This window comes from Excalfactoria chinensis, chromosome 2 (genome assembly GCF_039878825.1).
Source record: "Excalfactoria chinensis isolate bCotChi1 chromosome 2, bCotChi1.hap2, whole genome shotgun sequence".
Lineage (NCBI taxonomy): Eukaryota > Metazoa > Chordata > Aves > Galliformes > Phasianidae > Excalfactoria > Excalfactoria chinensis.
In genome coordinates, this window is record NC_092826.1 from 121,930,753 (window position 1) to 121,950,674 (window position 19,922).

The 19,922-nt window shown below is 39.2% G+C and overlaps 1 protein-coding gene across 7 annotated transcripts in view; it reads right to left on the bottom strand.

Annotated features, from left to right (window-relative positions):
• ADAM22 (ADAM metallopeptidase domain 22) overlaps positions 1-19,922 on the bottom strand; it is a 123,616-nt gene that overhangs the window by 26,712 nt on the left and 76,982 nt on the right. For all 7 annotated transcript variants that reach the window (XM_072329029.1, XM_072329026.1, XM_072329023.1 and 4 more), the window contains exons 9-22: positions 19,674-19,748; positions 17,349-17,420; positions 16,186-16,352; positions 13,980-14,064; positions 12,895-12,985; positions 11,635-11,686; positions 9,656-9,755; positions 6,158-6,229; positions 5,556-5,648; positions 3,781-3,861; positions 3,512-3,562; positions 3,198-3,261; positions 1,409-1,514; positions 672-788 (exon numbers count right to left, since the gene is read on the bottom strand). In XM_072329029.1, coding sequence (XP_072185130.1) covers positions 672-788; positions 1,409-1,514; positions 3,198-3,261; positions 3,512-3,562; positions 3,781-3,861; positions 5,556-5,648; positions 6,158-6,229; positions 9,656-9,755; positions 11,635-11,686; positions 12,895-12,985; positions 13,980-14,064; positions 16,186-16,352; positions 17,349-17,420; positions 19,674-19,748 — 1,226 coding nt within the window. The remainder of the gene's footprint in view (positions 1-671; positions 789-1,408; positions 1,515-3,197; positions 3,262-3,511; positions 3,563-3,780; positions 3,862-5,555; positions 5,649-6,157; positions 6,230-9,655; positions 9,756-11,634; positions 11,687-12,894; positions 12,986-13,979; positions 14,065-16,185; positions 16,353-17,348; positions 17,421-19,673; positions 19,749-19,922) is intronic.

The following is a 19,922-nucleotide window of genomic DNA, read 5'->3' on the forward strand; positions in this document are numbered from 1 at the left end:
ACAAGCAGGAAGACCCCACAAACTTGTGCTTTTACCAGAAACCTGAGAAACTGTGCTCTGGGCTGCAACCTTCATTTCTGTCTGCATTAGGTCACACACAGGATGAAGGAAGAGTAAGCACTGGATAAATTATCTCACCAGCCCTAATGAGAAGCAAAGTAAAAGGAGTATCTCTACATCAAAGATAAATAACGATGAAAACGTTTTTCTTGCATAAGAGCTTGTGTTGTATAAAACACTGAATTTAGTTATGCAGGACTTTATTTCATCTTGCTGTTAAAACATACCAGGTCTATAGCTGGGATTAAACTAACATACGGCAATGCATTAAGCTGCCAGTTAGCTTTAGCAGTGCAGCAAATGTCTAAGTATTTTCAGCAAATTAAGCATGCTACAAACATTAAAGAATGTAGTTTCAAGAGGCCAGAGAAGAGCTTTAACTCTCTATTGGCAAAATTGACAGTTACATAAAGGGGTCTGCAGAACGGCTGTACTCCACATATGCAGTAAAGTTTCAGAAGGTTAACAGAGTTTAAGCTGGAGTAATGATTACTTCTTAAAGGGACACCATTTTTTTTTTAAATGGAGACAGTTCTCCACTTCAGAATGAGAAAGCTGCTTTTCCACACAAGATGTATATTGACAGTCCTATTTTCAGGATTTCCAATTACCTGCAAGTGTAGGCTTTTCCAAACTGCAAGACTGATGAGGTGATTTCACCATCAAGTTCTCCCAGTCTGGGCACACTAGATATATTCGAGCACAGAAGGTATCCACAAAGCACATCCCTGCATTGAGAGAATAAACAGATACTCACAAAAAAAGAAAACTCAAGAAAAATGCATGTTCAAAAAATGTGTTTTGCTTCACTTGCCTTGCAACATATTTGTTATTCTTTGCTTTTTTTCTCACTGACAGAACTGCCATAAATAATGTCCTATTTCCCACAGAATTATTCTCCTGAGAATGGGGCTTTTTTGTGATGTATTATCAACAATGCTCTGCTAATGAAGAACTGTCAAGAACAAACCACATCACACTGATTTAATATCCTATTAAGGTACAACAGCTGTCCCATGGAGAAACAGTAGAAGTGGTCTCTAACATACGTAAAGGAATTAAAGACACAACTTTCAATGGGGCTTTAAACTTGTGTGCAGGGACTTGCACATTGTCAAGTAGTAGGGTAAGGCCTTTCTCATGTTAATGCATATTTTTCACTTACAAGTTTGTAAAGGAACAAAAGTAAAGTTACAACATCTGCACAGAGATCTGGGAAAGGACCTGTAAGCAAAATTAGAATGAAAGAACAGGACACACTTCTGCACAGAGGCCTCTTCATGCAGCCTCGGGAACTGAAGAAGGGATAAAAATCCCACACCAGCCATTTTTAAATGGATCAACTTACTGTTTATTGCACTGTATCCAAGAGTCCTTGTCTCTTCCACAGTTTCCTTTCTCAGTCCCTTCAATATTCAGCTTCTCATAGCAGTACCTGTCAGCAGCTGACACTTCTGAAACAGAAACAAATCTTTTCTCAGGTGATGAAGACTGAAAAGCCAAGTCCTGGGAAACAGGGATGCACCATGATAGTAAACAGAGCTTCCCAATCTGTCAAGTGCAGTACCGTGTTCTGCAGGTGTGCTCTGGTGCTCTGCAAGATATTCTTAAAGAGAACTGAGAATTGTTGACAGGATTCTTTCAAAAAATTTTTCAGATTGACCAATTTTATTGGCCCAAAATGTCCAGAAGCCACTGAAATGAATCAATAAATGTCATTATAGGCTCCCTAGATTGTTAATGAGAAGTTAAATGAAAGACTTCAGTCTCTCACACAAGTAAAGTAATCAGATAAAGAGCTGAAAAAGAGGAGGAAAAAACAAAATGGGGGGGGAGAGAGAAAAGGGATGAGGTGAAGGGAGAAGGTGTTCTGTGCCTCTTTTCATCAAAGCTAACCAGCAAAGCTTGCTTAGAAAGCATCAAATTCAGCACAAATGCCAACAGCTTAATATCCTTACAGGACATGCCAGGGGTCGAGAAGGGAGTTAGTCACATAAAACCGCCAGGTGAATTGTTACCATCCTGCTGTTCAGCATAGGCTTTCAAAGATATCAGTACTTTTGAGCCAAACTCTAAAACAAATTTCAACTCAACTTTTTGTGACTTGCATAAGGAACTCATCTTCAGCATTGCCTGCACTCCTATAATTTCCCAACATAATAAAGCCATTCGAAGTGCTTTTATCCTACCAAAGGTTCTGTGTAAACATACTACTGAAACTGTTGTAGTCTGCGTGCTATTAATATAAACATGTAACATACCTCACGTCCAAGAGAAGTATTACATGTGACCACATAGAATTTCCTGTATGCTTTCAACAAAGGTAAGTATGTAAGCGGCACCTTTTTGTACTGCAATGCAATCTAATTCCTTATTTTCTGATCATAAAATGATCAAATCTCTTACAGATAGAACACTGCCAATCAAACATAAGGCAGTAGAAAATATCAACAATAGCAATAGGAAAATAACTACAGATATGTTGTGCTTGATGAGATGATATATATTACCATCCGGACTAAAGGAATCCATTATTTTTCCCTTCTTGCATGTGTGTTTCTTCTGCATGTGCAGGTTTGTTTCAACTGCCAAAGCTTTAACTGAATGGTAGCTAAATACACACTTTGCCTGATAAAAGTATTTTCCACAGCCAGCAGGCATCACTTTAGGAAACCTCTTCAAAGAGAGACATGCAGTCCACATGCTGGACCTGTGCTCTTCTTATTGAGTGTCCACTGCAAGTTCTTTGATCTTTCCTACATTTCAGAATAGGCCAGAGGTCTGCCTGATGAATAGTTATGCCACAAAAAGGAGCAAGGGATGTGTTATCTGGCAAACTAGGTGATGTAGTCAGCACAAAAAATCATGGAACTAAGACAGAAACAAACAGCATAAAGTTAAAAAACTGAGTTTAAAGTTTGAGAAGTACCAAAATTGCTCAAAAGAAAACCTAAACTTAAGGCCAAAAAATCAAAATGGAGCAGAGTTCTGGATCACAGTCAATACTATTTACAACATGCAGTCCTGGTTGATTTCATTGGTTCTGAGCACACACCTTACCATAATTTTTCTCAGGAGAGATTATTTTTCAAGCCACATGAATGATAAACAACTTAGAAATGTTAACATATACTCACTTTCACCCCAGATATATTTACACTGTCGATCCCTGGTTTTACATCTTCCTCCAAAGCAAATGCCCTAAAAAGAGAGAAAATATATACAAACAACTTTAAATAATTTGCTTTTTAAACAAACAAACAAAAAAAATCATTTGCAAAATGACAGACTTGCCATATTTTCTAAGTAATATGATCCTACTGAAATGCTTAGCTCCAAAATATGACCAGCACCCAAAAAACACTTCCAAAGTTCTTAAACTAAACTAAACTCTCTAAGATGTAATCTATAAAAGCATTAAGAACATAAAAGAAACTGAAATGACAATTACCTGCCTGTTATCACATGAATATCCATCCATTTTATGAATATTGGGAGAACACTAAAGAGAGAGAAAATAACTAAGAGATCATTCAGAAATGTTTGGAAACAAAGTGTACAATTGGCATATGGAATATTATCTCATTTTCATATTCTCCTTCTGAGCTTGCACCAGGTTTAATAGCAAGTTTTATACATCATACCATACAAGACAGTAACACTCATAGTGACCGAGAGACAACAGGTATCTTATTCTGGGACATAAGATATAAAAATCACCTGACTGGAGTTTCCGGTGCAGTTCTCTGCAATATCACAATCATTCACTGCTTCTCGGCACAAAACGCCCTTAGGTTCAAACTGGAGAAAAAGGACAGAAAATCAGTATCTTGGTTTCTCCATGTCCTGCCTTAACTGCGATACTTTCTTCACATTTTAACTAAACTAAAGAATGGGAAACAGTAAGGCTATGGATAAGGGAGGAAGGCTTTCCTTCCCCTGGGGTGGGCATCACGCTATCCTACCCATAGGTTCTTTGCTGGTATGAGTGGCACTGTTCCCTGAGCCATCACCTCACCCCCAGGTGATACAAGCTGCTCTGGGCCACAGGGTCCTATCACACTAACCCTGCAGGGGCTTGTACCCTTATTCTGGCCAGGGCCTCCACATTTCTGTGACTTTTTTTCTCCTTAAAAAAACACAGAGAGAGATCCTGATATTTGTGAATTCCTTTAATACCTAGAAGACTATAATGCTCTAGAAATTATCACTATGGTGATTACAAAGCCCTATTTCTGTTGTAGAACAGAAACTATTCATAAATATACAGAATTATGTATGATTTGATACCAGTTTCTAATAGGATGGGGATTTAACAATGAAAAATGAACAAGTGACCTAACGTATGCATTTACAATCTAATTAAAGACTGTGCCACTGACCTGTAAAAGCAGGAAGGCATCCCATGAGGGCAACCATTGGTGCCTCTGGTCATGGACATATTTCAGAGCTCTTACTTTGCCCGGAAGGCTTCTTAAGCCTGTGCTACCCAGTTCATTCTGCAGCTGTGTGACTTTCTGCTGCACGTGCACACAAGTTTTATTTGGGACAGCTGCTAATTCCACGGCTGTTATGAACAAGTCTATGACAGTGCAAGAACAAGACTCTAACACTTTCTCAACCTTAAGTTTATGTTTTCCCCACTTGTCTCTGTCCATGTGACTTGGATACTTGAACAAAGTTCACCCACACTGGCAATCTGTTGATTTTTCTATACTACACTAAAAAAGAAGGGATGTCTTTAGGCAAATGTGATCTGTTCCAGCCTAGTCTGTGCTTTCTCTTTTTACCATCAAGATGAGCACAATCAAGAATGTGGTCTGCAGTTAATAACATTCCTCCTGAGGAAATGAAACTCTCAAATGATGAAGACAAAAATATCACACATGGTACACCACCATGGTGTTATCACCATTAATAATAATTGTCATTATTACTAAATGAGCATCAACAACTATTTGAAGTCTCATTTATCTGGGTTCCCTTACAGCCAAGATCTGGCCAGATCTCTTTTACTATTTACTGACGTATCAGGAAGAATATCTTACAATTGACATAGGACTTGATTGGCATTACTCAGTGGGATTTCAGTCAGCACAAACATAAGGAGACATAGGCAGACCTAACTAAAGTTGAAGTCAGGTGTCTTTTAGATGAACATTTCTGAACACAGCTGCTAGCTCTTTTGACTTTTTTTTATCACATCCTTTTCTCAGGCCATTTGTGGTACAATTTTTCCATTCAGCCTCACAGAGACAAATACAGAACAACACAGAATGACCCAAGTAAGCCTGTGCATGCATTATTTCAGCCTGATTCTGAAACCAGAAGGATTTGATTCTCCTCCACTTATAATCATACTCTCAACCTGAAGAAGCCGAGCCTAAAACACATCAAAAAGCCCCATACAAATCACTTTCCAGCCTGTTTTAAGAAAAGAGACAAGAAGTACAGATGCTGCGGTGCTTGCATCACTACCAGGATGATGCCCTTACCCGGCACTTCCGACAGCAGAGCCCATTGCTGCACTGGGAACCTGCTGTCAGTGTGCAGGTGTTGCAGCACTCTCCTCCTTCGCTGGCACACTCCTGAGAAACACAGACATTTGTAGCAGAACACACAAGAAAAGCAGATGAGCCCCATAATTCTCACATTCTTTCTTAGCATGCTACCTGGACAGATTCTTCACCAGGCTGCTAGGCACCTGGAGGCAGAAGAGAGCATGCACTGCAGGGTATAAAGTCACTGCACAGCTTGTCACTATGCAATATAGAAAATCATTTTTCTAATTTCACAATGTTGCTCATTAAATACTGACATTGTAGCACTGACCAGGGTCATGTTTCCACCAAGGAATATACTTCATCATTTTTAAGGACTAACTTGCATAGGTAGCTGTTGCTATTACTCTTTAGAATTGAACTGGTGATAAAACATTTACGTTTTATAGCCAGCTCATGTTGTGCTAAACATGATGGAAAAAGGTGAGAAATGATGAATTCTTTGCCACAGGACTGTCTGTCTTCCTCCACTTAACCAAAAGCAGTGATGGGCAGCTGGAGGACCTAGCTGCTAATGTGAAGCACACTGAACTTACTGCTGTTGTCCCACAGTCACACTCTTCTCCATCTTCCACAAAGCCATTGCCACATTCTGGAGGATCCAGAAGCTGCAGAGCATAATCAGAAATTAAAGGGAATCGTTGTCATATTGAATAGTGAAAAAGGACTCCATAGTAGCTGAAAGGGGAACATTTTGCTACAGAAAGGGAAAAGGGACCTCACTAAGGCAAAGGGTAGTTACAGATAGATAGTTTATGTTAAGGGAGGACAGAGAAAGGGGGAATTACAGACACTTAGTCAAAAGAAAACCAGAGAAGAGGGCAATAAAGATAAGAAGGAATTGTCCGGAGTCCTCTGACAAGAAGAAGGATTAGATACCCCTGGGCAAGACAACGCTGACATGGGAGAACTATAACAGCAGATAACACCAAGAAGAAAACAGAAGAATGTCACCCCAAAACAACAGCAAGGGTCGCGGGGAATGGGGTCAGAGGGAATGGGGGAATGGGGTTGTGGGGAATGGGGCCATAGGGAATGTAATGAATATGTAATCAAACTGGGGAGGAGACTATTGATTATGTATTAGCTTGACCTATATCTGTAACACACTTTTCTCCTTACGGTGTGCAAGTTTGGAGGAGCTATCCCCCTTGCACCCGGCGCTGCACAACGCTGGAATAAACATACCTGCTTTATAACCAGTCTCTGGATTATAGAGTTTGATTCCGCAAGTCAATATTTATTCCATAATTGTTGTTTTTTCAGCTAACACTCCAAATGCCTTAACCAAAACACAGTGCCAAACTCAGAGAGAAGCAGACTGGAAATAATACAGATAAAATGTGCAGAGACCAAACATCTAACTCAGCAATTACACTGAGTTACATGGTGTGGTCTGTGCCAGAGCATCATTTTCAGAGCAGATTCAGTCTGAGCAGAAGCCATAATTAAAAACAAAAGGTGTGACAGTAAAGGACAACTTGTAAAACAACTCCACTTTATCATAACAGGAGTTGTAACTCTATTGTTCTAGAATGCCCCAGCTTGAATCCTGCATTATACCTTCAGAAAGAATAACCATAAAGAAGCCCTTTGGGGCCAGATGGCTCAGAAATGCAGGGAGAGAGGAGAGGCTGGGATTTTTCACCAGTTTTTGCCACAGCTGGTTGTTGCTGCCTTCTCTTTTCAACTATCACAGTTGGGAATTTGCAGCAATTTTCCACAAGCACGTGACACAGACAGGTAAGTGAAACTGGTAAGACTTCTTCCGTTTCTTTTCCCTTCAGCCTCCTACTAAACTAAAACTTAAAATGTAAAAATCTGCATGTCTGAAGTAGCACTTTCCTTTCCCACCTCACCAACAAAAAAACAAAAAGAAAGAAATGTTTCCTTCGAGCATAAGAAAACATAATTGTGGCTTTTACATAAAGGAGAAGTGCATTACTAAGTTAGTCTAAAGTAGAGTTCACATCTTAAACAAGGATCATTCTAGAAACCACCCTGCTCGTGAGCCACCTGCACAAACAAATGCTGGTGGTGTACAGTGGTTCTCTGGCTGCTGCCTCACTGCAGCCCACAGGATGGAGCATCACCCCGCAGCCACCTCAGTGCCACAAACCAGCCCACAAGCTGGCAGCTATTATTAGAACTCCTACTGGAATGGAAATTTGACTGCAATACACAATTACATTACACATAAGCAAGCAATTATCTGTCACAATTACTAAAGAGTTGTTTAAACTGCTAATTTCTTCTTTTTCCAGATAACTTCTTCAGTGTTGCTCAATACAGACAAGTAGATGGCACAAACTGAAGGCCCCAACTTAATACATTTGCCAGTTTCCTGCAGCACGCTGGCACAACTAATTGTGAAATAAAAGAACAAAAACGGGAAGCAAATGACATAACTTATCCCCAAAAGACATTATATAATTCATCTAATCGCTTGAAAAGAGCTTATGATCAATCTGCTCCCGGAGCTGATTTTGGCAATCACAGCTGATCTCACAGTAGAACACTGTCGAATGCTGCATTCTGCCACATCTCCTGTTTCTTGAAAACCAGAAGTTGGTGTTTCACTACCCTTGCCTTGCTAGGAAGCACGTGTGTTTGACAGCCTTTTGAATTTGACAGACATCCACTGTTAATAACCTCAAAGCAACCTGAACAGCAATAGAGAAAGAGTCTAAATCACCCTGCTTTCCACATCTGACTTTCACATTTTCATATACCACTAGAAAAAATTGCAAATGCCACTAATCTAAATTGAGATCAGAGTAATTGTGTTTTTCAGAGTGACAGATGGGTAAATGAACAAAATCACTAAAGCAAGCCTAAGTAAGAAAGCATTACGCTATGGAAACAATCCACTCAGCAAAGTAATAAAATGATCAGCATTTCTCTCTGTCTGTAATGAAACTGGAAAAAACAATCTTTTGTAATGCAGGAACATTTTAAAGAATGAGAAACCTTGCCACTTCTTACTCAATTACAGTGATTTCTCCCCACTTTACTACGTTATTCCATGAAAAGGAGATAACATTTCACAGATAAGCAGGCACAGTTTATCCAGATGTCCTGCATTTTCTTCCCCTCTTCAATATCTACTGAAATTCTGTGGCTGGCACTTTTCCTCCATTGCTCCAGAAGGAACATGCTCACCCTACAACTGACTTTCTTTTTGCATTGTGGCTACCTCAGCCACCATGTCTTTTTTCCATGCAGTACTGTCTTTCTGCCTCGGCATCCTTCATGTGCTTTTTGAAAGACAGACATTAAATAGAGGATAATGTTAATTATATATAGAAAAGACTCAAGATCATTACTCTAATTACTTTACAAATTAACATTTGCTTCAGTAAATGGAGCAGGACTATACTGAAACCCTGCTGCAAATCCCACATTGTAGAACTGCTTAAATCTTGGCTGGAGTTTCCTTAGTCCTGCTTTGCATTTATTTCCCTGAAATGTCTCTGTTAATCATTCCATAGTCTTTGCATGCTCCCTGTGAATAAACTTGTTTTGCTGGTAAAAAGTTTAGACATGAGAGGCAAGGAAAAGGAGATATTTTCCACTTCATTTGATTTCCAATACTCATGCATTGAAACCTCCAATTTCATTCTTTATAGGCAAATATGGAAGATCACCCATGGAGGTGGTCCTGGTGCTCATGCAGCTCCCTCCCAGCAGCTCCACTGCATCTGCTCCCTGATCCTCAGGGCTTTCTCTGTTGTTCTGCCTCTTCCAGCATTAATAAAATTAGTCCCAGTTTTCAAAATCTTTTCTGAAAGCCACTGTAAAAACTTCCTTCTCCAAGAGGAAGGCTACCACAACCACCTGCAACCAATGGTGGTTACACAGCTCTTCTCCCCCTGCTGCAGAGTGTCTAGATCTTGGAACAGATGTGAAATACAACTATTCTTACTTCATCTTCTAGGGATTCTCGCCTAAAGACATCAGTCTTTCCCTCTTCTTGATTTGATCTAAGTTAGAACTACAATAGAAAAAATACTCGATAATAAGGTAATTCTTACCTTGGTTGGCTTATTGAAAAGGCAGGCTCCACCTCCACTGTTTAAAAATTCATGATACTCTTCAATATCACACTTGGAGAACTTGCTTGGAAGATAATACCTACGAAGAAACAAGGTGCTTTTTATAGTATTCTTTCTTCAAAATAAGAAGAGACAAGTGTATTATCCTGTAGAAAAGCTGCTAAAAATATACTGTTTGGAATCAGAGTGAAGATATTTGTTTGCAACATTCTTTAACTTCTAGATCACTTTAGTAAATTACAAACATATTTCAACAATTACACAGAGCTCATGTAAAGCGAGAAGACAAAAAGTTTCCACTAGGTTATTTTATGTCAAATACCATAAATCCTAACAGTCAATGTGTGGTTCTCACAGACGTGACCAGTTCCACTAAAGGGCCTGTTTCAGAAATACAATTATTTCTTCCCATACATCCTGCAGCAGACAACAGCTGCCCTTCTCACATGTGGCCCTTTTAAAGATTGCTCATAGTTCACTCCTCTCTTAGGTGAAAGTGCTCTTCTGGCCCAGTGCGTTTTTATACAATAGAGTTACACCATTTTAAAATGTGCTTCTAGCAAACATTAGCTAATATTTCAGCTTCCCTCTCTCTTGTGCTCCATGGAATGGATTTCATTTGAGTACTGATTGCCAATCTGAGTTGCACTTAATACCAATATGAGCTTTAACTGATGCAAAGAGACTTTCAATGGCTCCTTTCCACAGGAAAGGTTCTTTCCAAAGTGACTTAAGTGATCGCTTTGTTTAGGTCCTTAGTCATGAAAGCACCTATGCTTCAAACAGATTTTGGAGTCTCAGGGGTTTTTTAGTATCAGTTTACCACTAGATAAAACAAAACATTAGCAGCAGTACTTCATAAAATAATCCTGCGTTGCCAGAAATGGCAGTCTGCAAAATGTAATTGTTCTTTACTGTCTCTAGTGTTTATGATTTAGACCTAAAGACTGCAGAGAATGTGGAATTTGCAATGTTCAACAATAAGCTACGAGTGTGTATATATGTTGTATGCCTAATTATTTTAAAGGTTCAGACTTCAAATAAAGAGTTTAAAGAACATAAAATAATGAAGCACTCTTTTAGAAGAATCAAGTATGTCTCCCCATATTGGCCTTCTGTCATACTGAAAATCAGAAAAATCTTACCTAGCTTGCTTTTAAGTAGACAAAGTGAAAAAAGGGCACACGTTGATATTTCCAGTTTTGAATGAAATCTGCTTTCCATTGTTCTAAATAGTTCTTGCCACAAAGCAAGTGTGAAAATTGCAAGTCAGATCAAAATTTCTTTAAAAATTTGGAGTACTATTTCTATTTCATAACAGACTCAAGTTTAATTTATACGCATAAAGACAGGTCTGTAATACGGAGAATTAAGTTTTGAATACACGCACTAGGAAGCATCATCAATTTCAGCTAACAGCAGAAATTTGCAAATTCAGTAGTCCTTACATAAAATCTCTTCACTGATTATTTTATGCAAGCACGATCGTATCAAACCTCCCATGGGAGCAGTTTTTCTAGCGTTACCATACAAATTGTAGGATGAAAAATGAAAGACTGCCATAGAAGTAATAAAAATGAGACATGGGCAAGAAATTTGAGCACGGTATTTTAGGAATTTGGATGTGCCTTTGTTTGTTTCCACAACTCAGCAGCAAAGTCATGGAAGAAAAGAAGGGAGACACGGTTCTGCTTCTTTGCAGGACCCGGCTTGACTGTTGAGCTTCTGAGCACTGCAAGTGAAAGCAGCGGTTACTAAAAATCCTTACATCCTCTCATTAAGTTACTTGTTCACATATTTGTGTCTATTCTAAGTATATTTAGAAGGGAATAGTTTGCTTTCTGAAAAATAACAGTTCACAGAAAATTTTCCACTGGAAAGCAAAAGGCAAACATTTTCATGCTTTTTCTTTATGTCATTGTATGCAGGACGTGACCTCCCTCCAGCGAATCTCTTACCCTGTGTCTCCCATTATGCATCCCGACCAGGTGTCCTCACACTTACATTCACCTGACAACAAAGTAAAATTTACATCTTGAGTCTTGAGAGTCCAAAATACATTTCTTATCACAAAAATCACATAGGAATCAATTATATTGCAGTTTTAAATATAAACTAAAAAATCTATGCATGAGTCTTTTCAATCCCTCACTTTGAAAACATGTTCCATTGGTCTTTTTCCTTCCTTTAGGTGAAGTCAGAGGAAACTGCAGTGTCAGCTTCCAGAACTTGCATATCACAAAGCAGCTCTGCCACCTTCTCCCATGTCATATTTGATCCCCACATTTCCAGTACAAATAAATGAATCATTAGGACCCAGCAGCTCTACTATCTTCCCCCTTTCCTTACAGCAGTTTAATAATATGCAGCTAGAAAACGAATACTGAACATGCACAGAACATCCTACGTGTTTGAGCATTTTTCAAAATAAAATCATGTGCACTGTAATAACCTCTGCTTGTAGATGTATCTCTGCATTATGTACTGTCTTTACAATGGCTGAAAACAAAATCCATGAAAACAGTTATGTTAGTCAATACAGTAATTATGTTTTTAAATGTAAGGCTTTCAGCACAGTGAATTGTCATATGCCATTTAAAAAGCACAGTACTAATTTTGCTTAGTGAAAGCAGGGAGGGAGAGGTGCTTTTGGGGATCAGGGATAGCTGAATTAAAGTGCTGAAGGTTAACAAGGGCCACTAGGATGTTGAAATGCAAGGTTACAAATAGTAGACAAATGGTAGCAGCAGAGTGGTAAACACAGAAGATTTGAGTAATACAGAAGAGGAATTCATTAAAGGCAAGCAGGGAAAGAGATATGTTGTCAAATCCATCCTGTGTAACAGGACTGAGGCGGCTAATCATCATCCCTGGGTCTAATAATGTCTGTCTCTCTACCACCGCGCTGTAGCACAGCAGCCATTTAGTTTGTGGGTGTTAAATCAATCTCCCTGAAATGAATGCAGATAGACACCTTTAGAATTTATTTTTAACAAAATAATGGCACCAGTGCTACCATCAATTAGGGCAGGAGGAAATCATGGCATTTAAATAGAGGAAAACCAATGGTAGTGTCTCCTCATTTGATTGCAAGGAAAGTAATAGCATTCCAACGTTGTAAGAAACGTTACAAAAGAACATATCAGAGAGACACTGGTAAGATTCTCCACTTGTTAAGATTTTCTCTTGAGACAAGGTGAAACAGCACACAAACTTACCACTTATTAGTTTTCTTCTGTCTGAGAAAATGCCGATATTTTGAGCCAGTGTCTGTGCCAGGGTAACTGCCATTAAGTCAGGCTTTCCAAACTGAAAGAAATAAGTAAAGTAGGAAGAGCAGTCAGTTAGGTACACGTATCTACCTCCATACTCAGCACTGCTGAGGCTGCACTTCAAGTACTATGTTCAGTTTTGGGCTCCTCACTTCAAGAAAGACACTGAGAACCTGGAATGTGTCCAGACAGACAAGGGCGAGAAAGCTGGAGAGGGATCTGGAGTACAAGTCTTATGTGTAATAGCTAAAGGAATTCGGACTGTTCAGTCTGCAGAAGAGGAGGCTCACGGGTGACCTTATTGCTCTCTACAACTTCCTGAAAGGAGATTGTGGCAAGGTTGGTTTTGGCCTCTTCTAGATAACTAGTGTCAGAACAAGAGGTAATGGCCTTAGGTTGCACCCGGGGAGGCTCAGGTTTATGTTCAGGAAAAAAAATTCTCAGAAAGAGCAGTAATGCATTGGAAGAGGTTACCCAGGAAAGTGGTGGAATCACCATCCCTAAAGGTGTTCAAGAAACATGCAGATATGGCACTAAAGGACATGGTTAAGTGGGCCTGGTGGTGATGGGTTGACAGCTGGACTAAGTGATCTCAGTGGTCATTTTCAACCTTGATGATTCTGTGATTCTATAATCTCAGATACAGCCAAAGCTTTTTTTCATTTAAAGGCAATAAAAAGCAAAATGAGATTCATAATGTTAAAGTAATTGCTTCAGAGGAAACAGAAAATGAACAAGTGAGGAAGACTAAACACTGGATTACAAATAAATTAAGAAAATCTGCTTCCTTCTTGCCACTGTGGTCACAAGTATGAATGACAGAATACTGCAAAAACTTCTGGAAAGTGTATTTGAGCCCATGTCCAACTTTATTCATGTACTGTTCTTCATTAAGACATCCCTTCCACAAAGCAGTGCTAAGGCCGTGCATCAGCAAAGCAGCAGCAGAATATTTTGAGGAACTGCACTGATAAATTTGCACCACAGACAAATTTCCACCACTTTTCATCCCTCCCAGTACCCACACCTACCTCATTCACACCTCCGCCTTTAAGCAAGGAGCAGATTCCACCAGTGTGAGCTACACCACTTCGACTGCTCTGAAATCGACTCCCCCTTTGACAAAAAGGAAAAGAAAGTTTACCCTGCTCATCCTGCAAATTTTGCACTTACCCATCCTAGTATTTATCTTATTTTCAAATGAGAAACCAGCAAATGCGGAGTCCCATCTCTATGATGAAAAAACTATGCAAAAATAAAATGGGAATAACAGATAAACACTCACAAATCTCACATGACAAACTCCCCAGAAAAGTGTTACCATCTTCCCTCCTCATTCTCAGATTACCTAATATAAGAAAGCATAAGACAAGACTTTCCATCTCACCATACTTTTGTTCATACTTGGAAGGCAGTGAGGCCCTGGCACCACTGCCCACAGAAGCTGTGGGTGCTCCATCCCTGGAGGTGCTCAAGGCCAGGTTGGATGAGATCCTAGGCAGACTGAGCTGGTGGGGAGCAGCCCTGCTCACAGCAGGGGGTGGGAAATGGGTGGGCTTTGAGGTCTCTTCCATCCCAAACTGTTCTATCATCACTCATACTTAAGCAAGTGTTTTTCAAAGTCAACACTAAAACACTGCTTTGGTACATGCTACAGAGTGCAAGAGAGACCACTGTGCTTCCAGCACCTGGGGGTCTGGGAAAAAGACACGTGTCCTTTTCAGCAATGCAGATGTATGGCAAAAATGACAGGGCTTGTGGCTCCCTAATGGGCCAGAACTCTCTAGAAATGCAGCTGATTTCATCCAGGTGCCAGCTGCACTGTAAGCCTAAATTTAGTGATGCCTTTGATGTTGACCACATCAGTCTGAATGACTGCCAGTTACTGGAGACAAAAGATGCTCTGCACCACTTTAGAAGTACTGATCCAGCCAAGCCAATGCGCACTGGTTTTCTCACAGGAAAACAGAAAAACAGCACGAAACAGAACACAATGGGCTAACTGTGCTGAAAGTGGAAGTTGATTTTTAACTGGTATGCTGCCAGAGCAGCCGCCTTGCCCTCCCCACTCAGCCATGTCTTACTCAGGGACTCAATTTTAGAACTGGGTATTTCTAAGTAATCCATGAATACAATATCTTGAACACCAGCGAAAATGGGGTTAGAACGAACACTGAAAATAGTATTATAGTGTTATCCAGGGTGCCAATCACAGGGAGAAAGAGGACCTCATCAATCCACAAACATTCAAGAAAACATTTCCCCCAAAGAACTTACAATTTTACTAGAATAAAAAATAAGAAAGATGTGGGGGAAAAAAAATAAAAATGATTCCCACTTTACAGATGAAGAACTGAGACACTGAGAAACAAAAATGTGCAAGCAACACTCACAGATCTAACTCCACGTAGGAAAGCAATGACAGTAATTAAGCATGTGCAAAAAACTCTGAGCAGCTGGATACTGGGGCTGCGCATCCTGGCTCTCTACTGGAGTCATGTGAAAGTGAGGAGCTACAGCTAAATTTGTTCATATAGTTTCCCATCCCTCAGCAGAGAGGGATAAGGGCTCCAACAGAACAATTTACCTGGCCTGTCTCCTGGGGATGAAAATCCTATCAAGAGTGTCTCCATTATTTGTTAGATATATTTTGTTATATCAGTCATATTATCAAAGTAATTTAGAGGTTTAGAGATAATAAAATGCCTCCCAGCTTATTATTCTTATAGTGTATGTCTTTCTGGAGGACAAACTCTTCTGAGGATCCAATGCTCCTTTCAGTAATCCTGCAGCATGCAAATCATTCAACAGAGCGCTTCTTAAGCTGGAAAACTCATGGGTTTTAAAGCCAATGTTGTGATGTTACACAGTTCAGCAGTGCTGTCTGTGCTCTACTACTAAAGAAGTGAACCTACAAGGAGGAATCATGCATCACCCTCCAGGCAGCTGCAGTCACAGAGCAGGTAATTGCACAGGACAGCCAGAAATTAATTACAGTGCATGCAGCTCAAGCTTAATATGTTAAAACTAAAAGGGGAGTAAAGCCTCTGGTGGCACTGGCAGGCAGACTGTGCACTGTTTTAACTTCTTCCCACCTCCCCTCAGAAATGTTATTTTCTGAATTATTGTGGGTTACACACACAACAGAAAGGAGACGCATCAGGCACTCGTGATAAGCAACCCCCAAGGAAAGGCAAAACAAAAAACAGTAAGAAAACATCACACGAGATTACGTACGAAAAAAGGTGAACTGCATCACTTTTCTCTCTGATAAAATCCCTCCTATATTTCATAAACTCACGCAGGGTCACCAAGGGGTTTTCAGATATGGTGAACTTGTTATCAGTAGCCCAGGTTTCCATGGCAACCAATACTATCCTGGTGTTAAGCTGTTCCTTATATATCTAGTACATTAACAGAACGAACAAATAGATTATGTCAAGGAGAATGAAGGTGAGGTTTACTCCTTCTTTGCAACAGGTTTCATTCTTACGTGACAAAATATTCAACTTGTTCTACCACTAGATTCCCCTAGTGCTTTTGTCTCCCTTAAAAGCAACACCAACAGGAAAACAAAGAAATATTTAGATTTTAGGCCTAATGCTTCTATCCTCTCTATTAGCCCACAAAAAAGATCCCTCTGAGGTCCTGCTCAGGCAGAGGCTCATAGAACAGAGGTAAAGTTTCTGACAAAATGCTACAGAAGCTTCTCAAACAATTCAAAGACTTAGGGTTGATGGGTCTCTCATATTGTCCAGCTCACCTCAGGGCACAAGATCATAGACACTCTTAGATCAAAAAAACCTTTTGTTTTCACTGCTATTTACCTCTACAGGAGAATTTAACCTCTCACTGGCATCCATTCATTCAATGTTGGGAGTTAATACTCCACAGTTCAAGAGTGGGAACTACGTTTTTCTTCCTTCTAGTAATGCTCCTCCAGAATGAGATGTTAAGAGCCAGCAGCTTATCCTACTTAGTATCAAAAATATAATCCACATAATCCATTTATATGTCCCTATTCTAACTCGTTACTCAAATGGTTTTCTTTTTTCTCTCGTTTTTAGAGAAATTAGTGTATTCTAATTCAGATGATTTTTGAGGTTTCAGGTAGACAACATATGAGCTTGTGTTAAAAACTCTCATATCTAAGATTCTCTTTAAACCTTAAACTCCAGGGATCTATCTGATTAAAGGATATTTAAATGCTTGCAGCTACAAAAGAAACTCTTTACGTTAGACAAAGGTTGACATGGCTGACTTCAGTTCTAGATGAAAATTGGTGATCTTCGTATTTGTTGCTATTAGGTACACCATGAAATAACAGCTCCTGACTTATCTGAAGGAGAATCATACGATGATCTCATGCGTAAAAGAACATTCAGTCAAGTGATACTTACTAAATCTGCCATGTTCACAACTGACTTAGCATGACTGTTTGTGTGGCCAACTGATAAGCGGTGCTTTTTATACTGCAAAACAAACAGATAAATTACAAGTATAGATTTAGAAACACAAGCTCCTTTTCCAAGAAAACCCACAAATTAAATAGTAACTATACCAACAGCAAAGCTTCTGTGTATGGTTTGGTCTCCTGTACTGAATGTAATAAATGACGGTAGAAAACTGCTCAGAAATGCATATTATTGATACATTTCACAACAATTGTTGTAAGGAAAGCACTCTAAGATCTTCAGTGGGGGGAAAAAAATGCTATAGGAACAGGAACCCATTGTTAATCTCTTCATTAGCCATATTATCTGCAATATTAAAGGAGGTTTTCAAGTGCCAATACAGAAATTAGCAACCAAACCTCTATAAATGAGATTTATTTAGAAGTGTTACTGCAACTGTGCTTGCATCTGTCCTTCAATCTAATAGATTTCCTACTTTTTTCCAATACTTCCCTCCCTTAGACTAGCTTCTGGATTTCTTCATTTATAATATCACACTGCATAATGGCTCAAATCACTTTAGCAATCAGATTGCAAGGGCATCTTCACTGAAATCTGTACCACAGTGTAATAAAGATGACTTTTAAAGCTGAAGATACTTTTTCAGGTACTCTTGACTGCAGAAGCACAGACATAAATGAGCACCATGAGTATGAAGGTCACAACTACCTTAGAAGAATTTGGGACTTAAAGGCAAGGATTCTCAGAAATATTTGACCATCTTTTGTCCCAAGATGCTTGATCTTGGAGGGAACATTTTCTGGAAGTTGGGATCTTTTATTGCCTAAGAAGCGTCAGGCAGCTGGCGGGTGGGAAAGGAAGGTTTATGAGCAGGAATGGAGGAAAAAAACACACAAAAAAATGTGGAAGTTTCACTTACTAAAATAACAGAGGAACAAGACTGCAAAGCTAGAAATGGTATAAAGGATAAAATGGATGTGGCACAAAATAAGTGAAGGTGCCCCCGGACCTGGGAGCCTCTGGCTGAGTCCACCTGGAGTGCCACATCTAATGCACACACAAAGAATGTGCAAAGCACATCTGTGTGCCATAGGGTAAGGAACGAGCCCAGAACATGCCTCCTCATGGAAGGAAATTATGTGGCTTATTACAGATATTCAGACATCTGCTTCAGAGAACAATCTTCTAAGTTGTCTGATTCTTGCATTGCCAATAATTAACCAAAAATTAGGAAGCATTGTCCCCAGACAGATTAGGTCCCAGTGGAAATGCTGCAGCTTCAGGTCTTCAGGACAAACACAATACTTCAAAGAATTCAGCATCTCTTACTGTTTGTATTTATCTAAGACTTTACTGCCACTCTCACCAAACTGAGCTGACAGGAATTTGCTGGTATCACTAAAATTGTCTAATAAGAATGACAAATTCCTTTTAGATTCCTATTGTCTGATTTTCCCAGTTTGAGTAGCACTTGAAAGAAGTTGTACAACTGATAAATTGTATAGATACTCTGATTTCAAAGCCATAAAGAATCATAAAATCACCTAATGATAAAATCAGTAGTTTGAGGGGCATCGCTGATCTCTGAGCTTTACCCAGTAGCTTCAGGATCAAATCCTACCATTTGTGTTTGAAACAAACACATCTTCAAGAAATGCCCTGTCTGTATTTGAAGACTGCAAGAGATCAAGAGTTCATCATTTCTTTTGCTATGCCTTTTATTAATTAGTAATGAACTTCACTGGCATAAACCTGCGCCTTTTACCACTTCAGTAAGCCTTGTTTTTCTTCAATAGGCCTTGTTTTTCTTCAATACACTAAGCTTTCTTATGCCTCCACTACATTAGAGAGCCCATTTATGTTTTTCCCTAAAAAAGTACTCAAGCTTAACAAAATACATTTCTTTAAATTTATTTGGATGTATCAAAAAAATCTAGTCAATATTAATCATCCCATTGTCAGCAGCAGCTGCACAAAGCCAACAATTACTGAATGCTGAGCTGCTGCAATGAAGACAAGCACCGAAGAAAGTCTGAAAGAAAGCCATCAACTTAAGCCCCATTGTCATTAGCTACCTTTGAATGCAAAACTTCAGTTTATGATGCTTTCTCTGATATGCAGACCTACGTGCATTCTTGGTGAAATCACCTTGCTAACATTCAGACACATCTCCATCAATGGCATAATCTCTTAAAGACACAGTGCGTTTTTTCTGGACATATGTTACTCTTTATCATTTATCACTTAAAGGGAAATTAAGACAATTTTTTCTACTGATAAACATAACGTATTGAAGGATGTCAGTCTTACCATTAGATGATCATTTACAATCATTAACTCAATGTATTTTGTTTCTTCTTCAATTTTACGTGGAATCTGACGAACCTACAGAGACAATATAACCATAAAACAGCCTAATGATGACAGATTACAGAGAATAACTGATAACTAGAAACAGTTTCAGCAAACAAGCTTCTCACATATATTTTTTTAATTGTCTTAATTTTGCTTTTCGATTTTGACGATACTTCTTGTGCTTAATTATGTCACAGTAAAAAA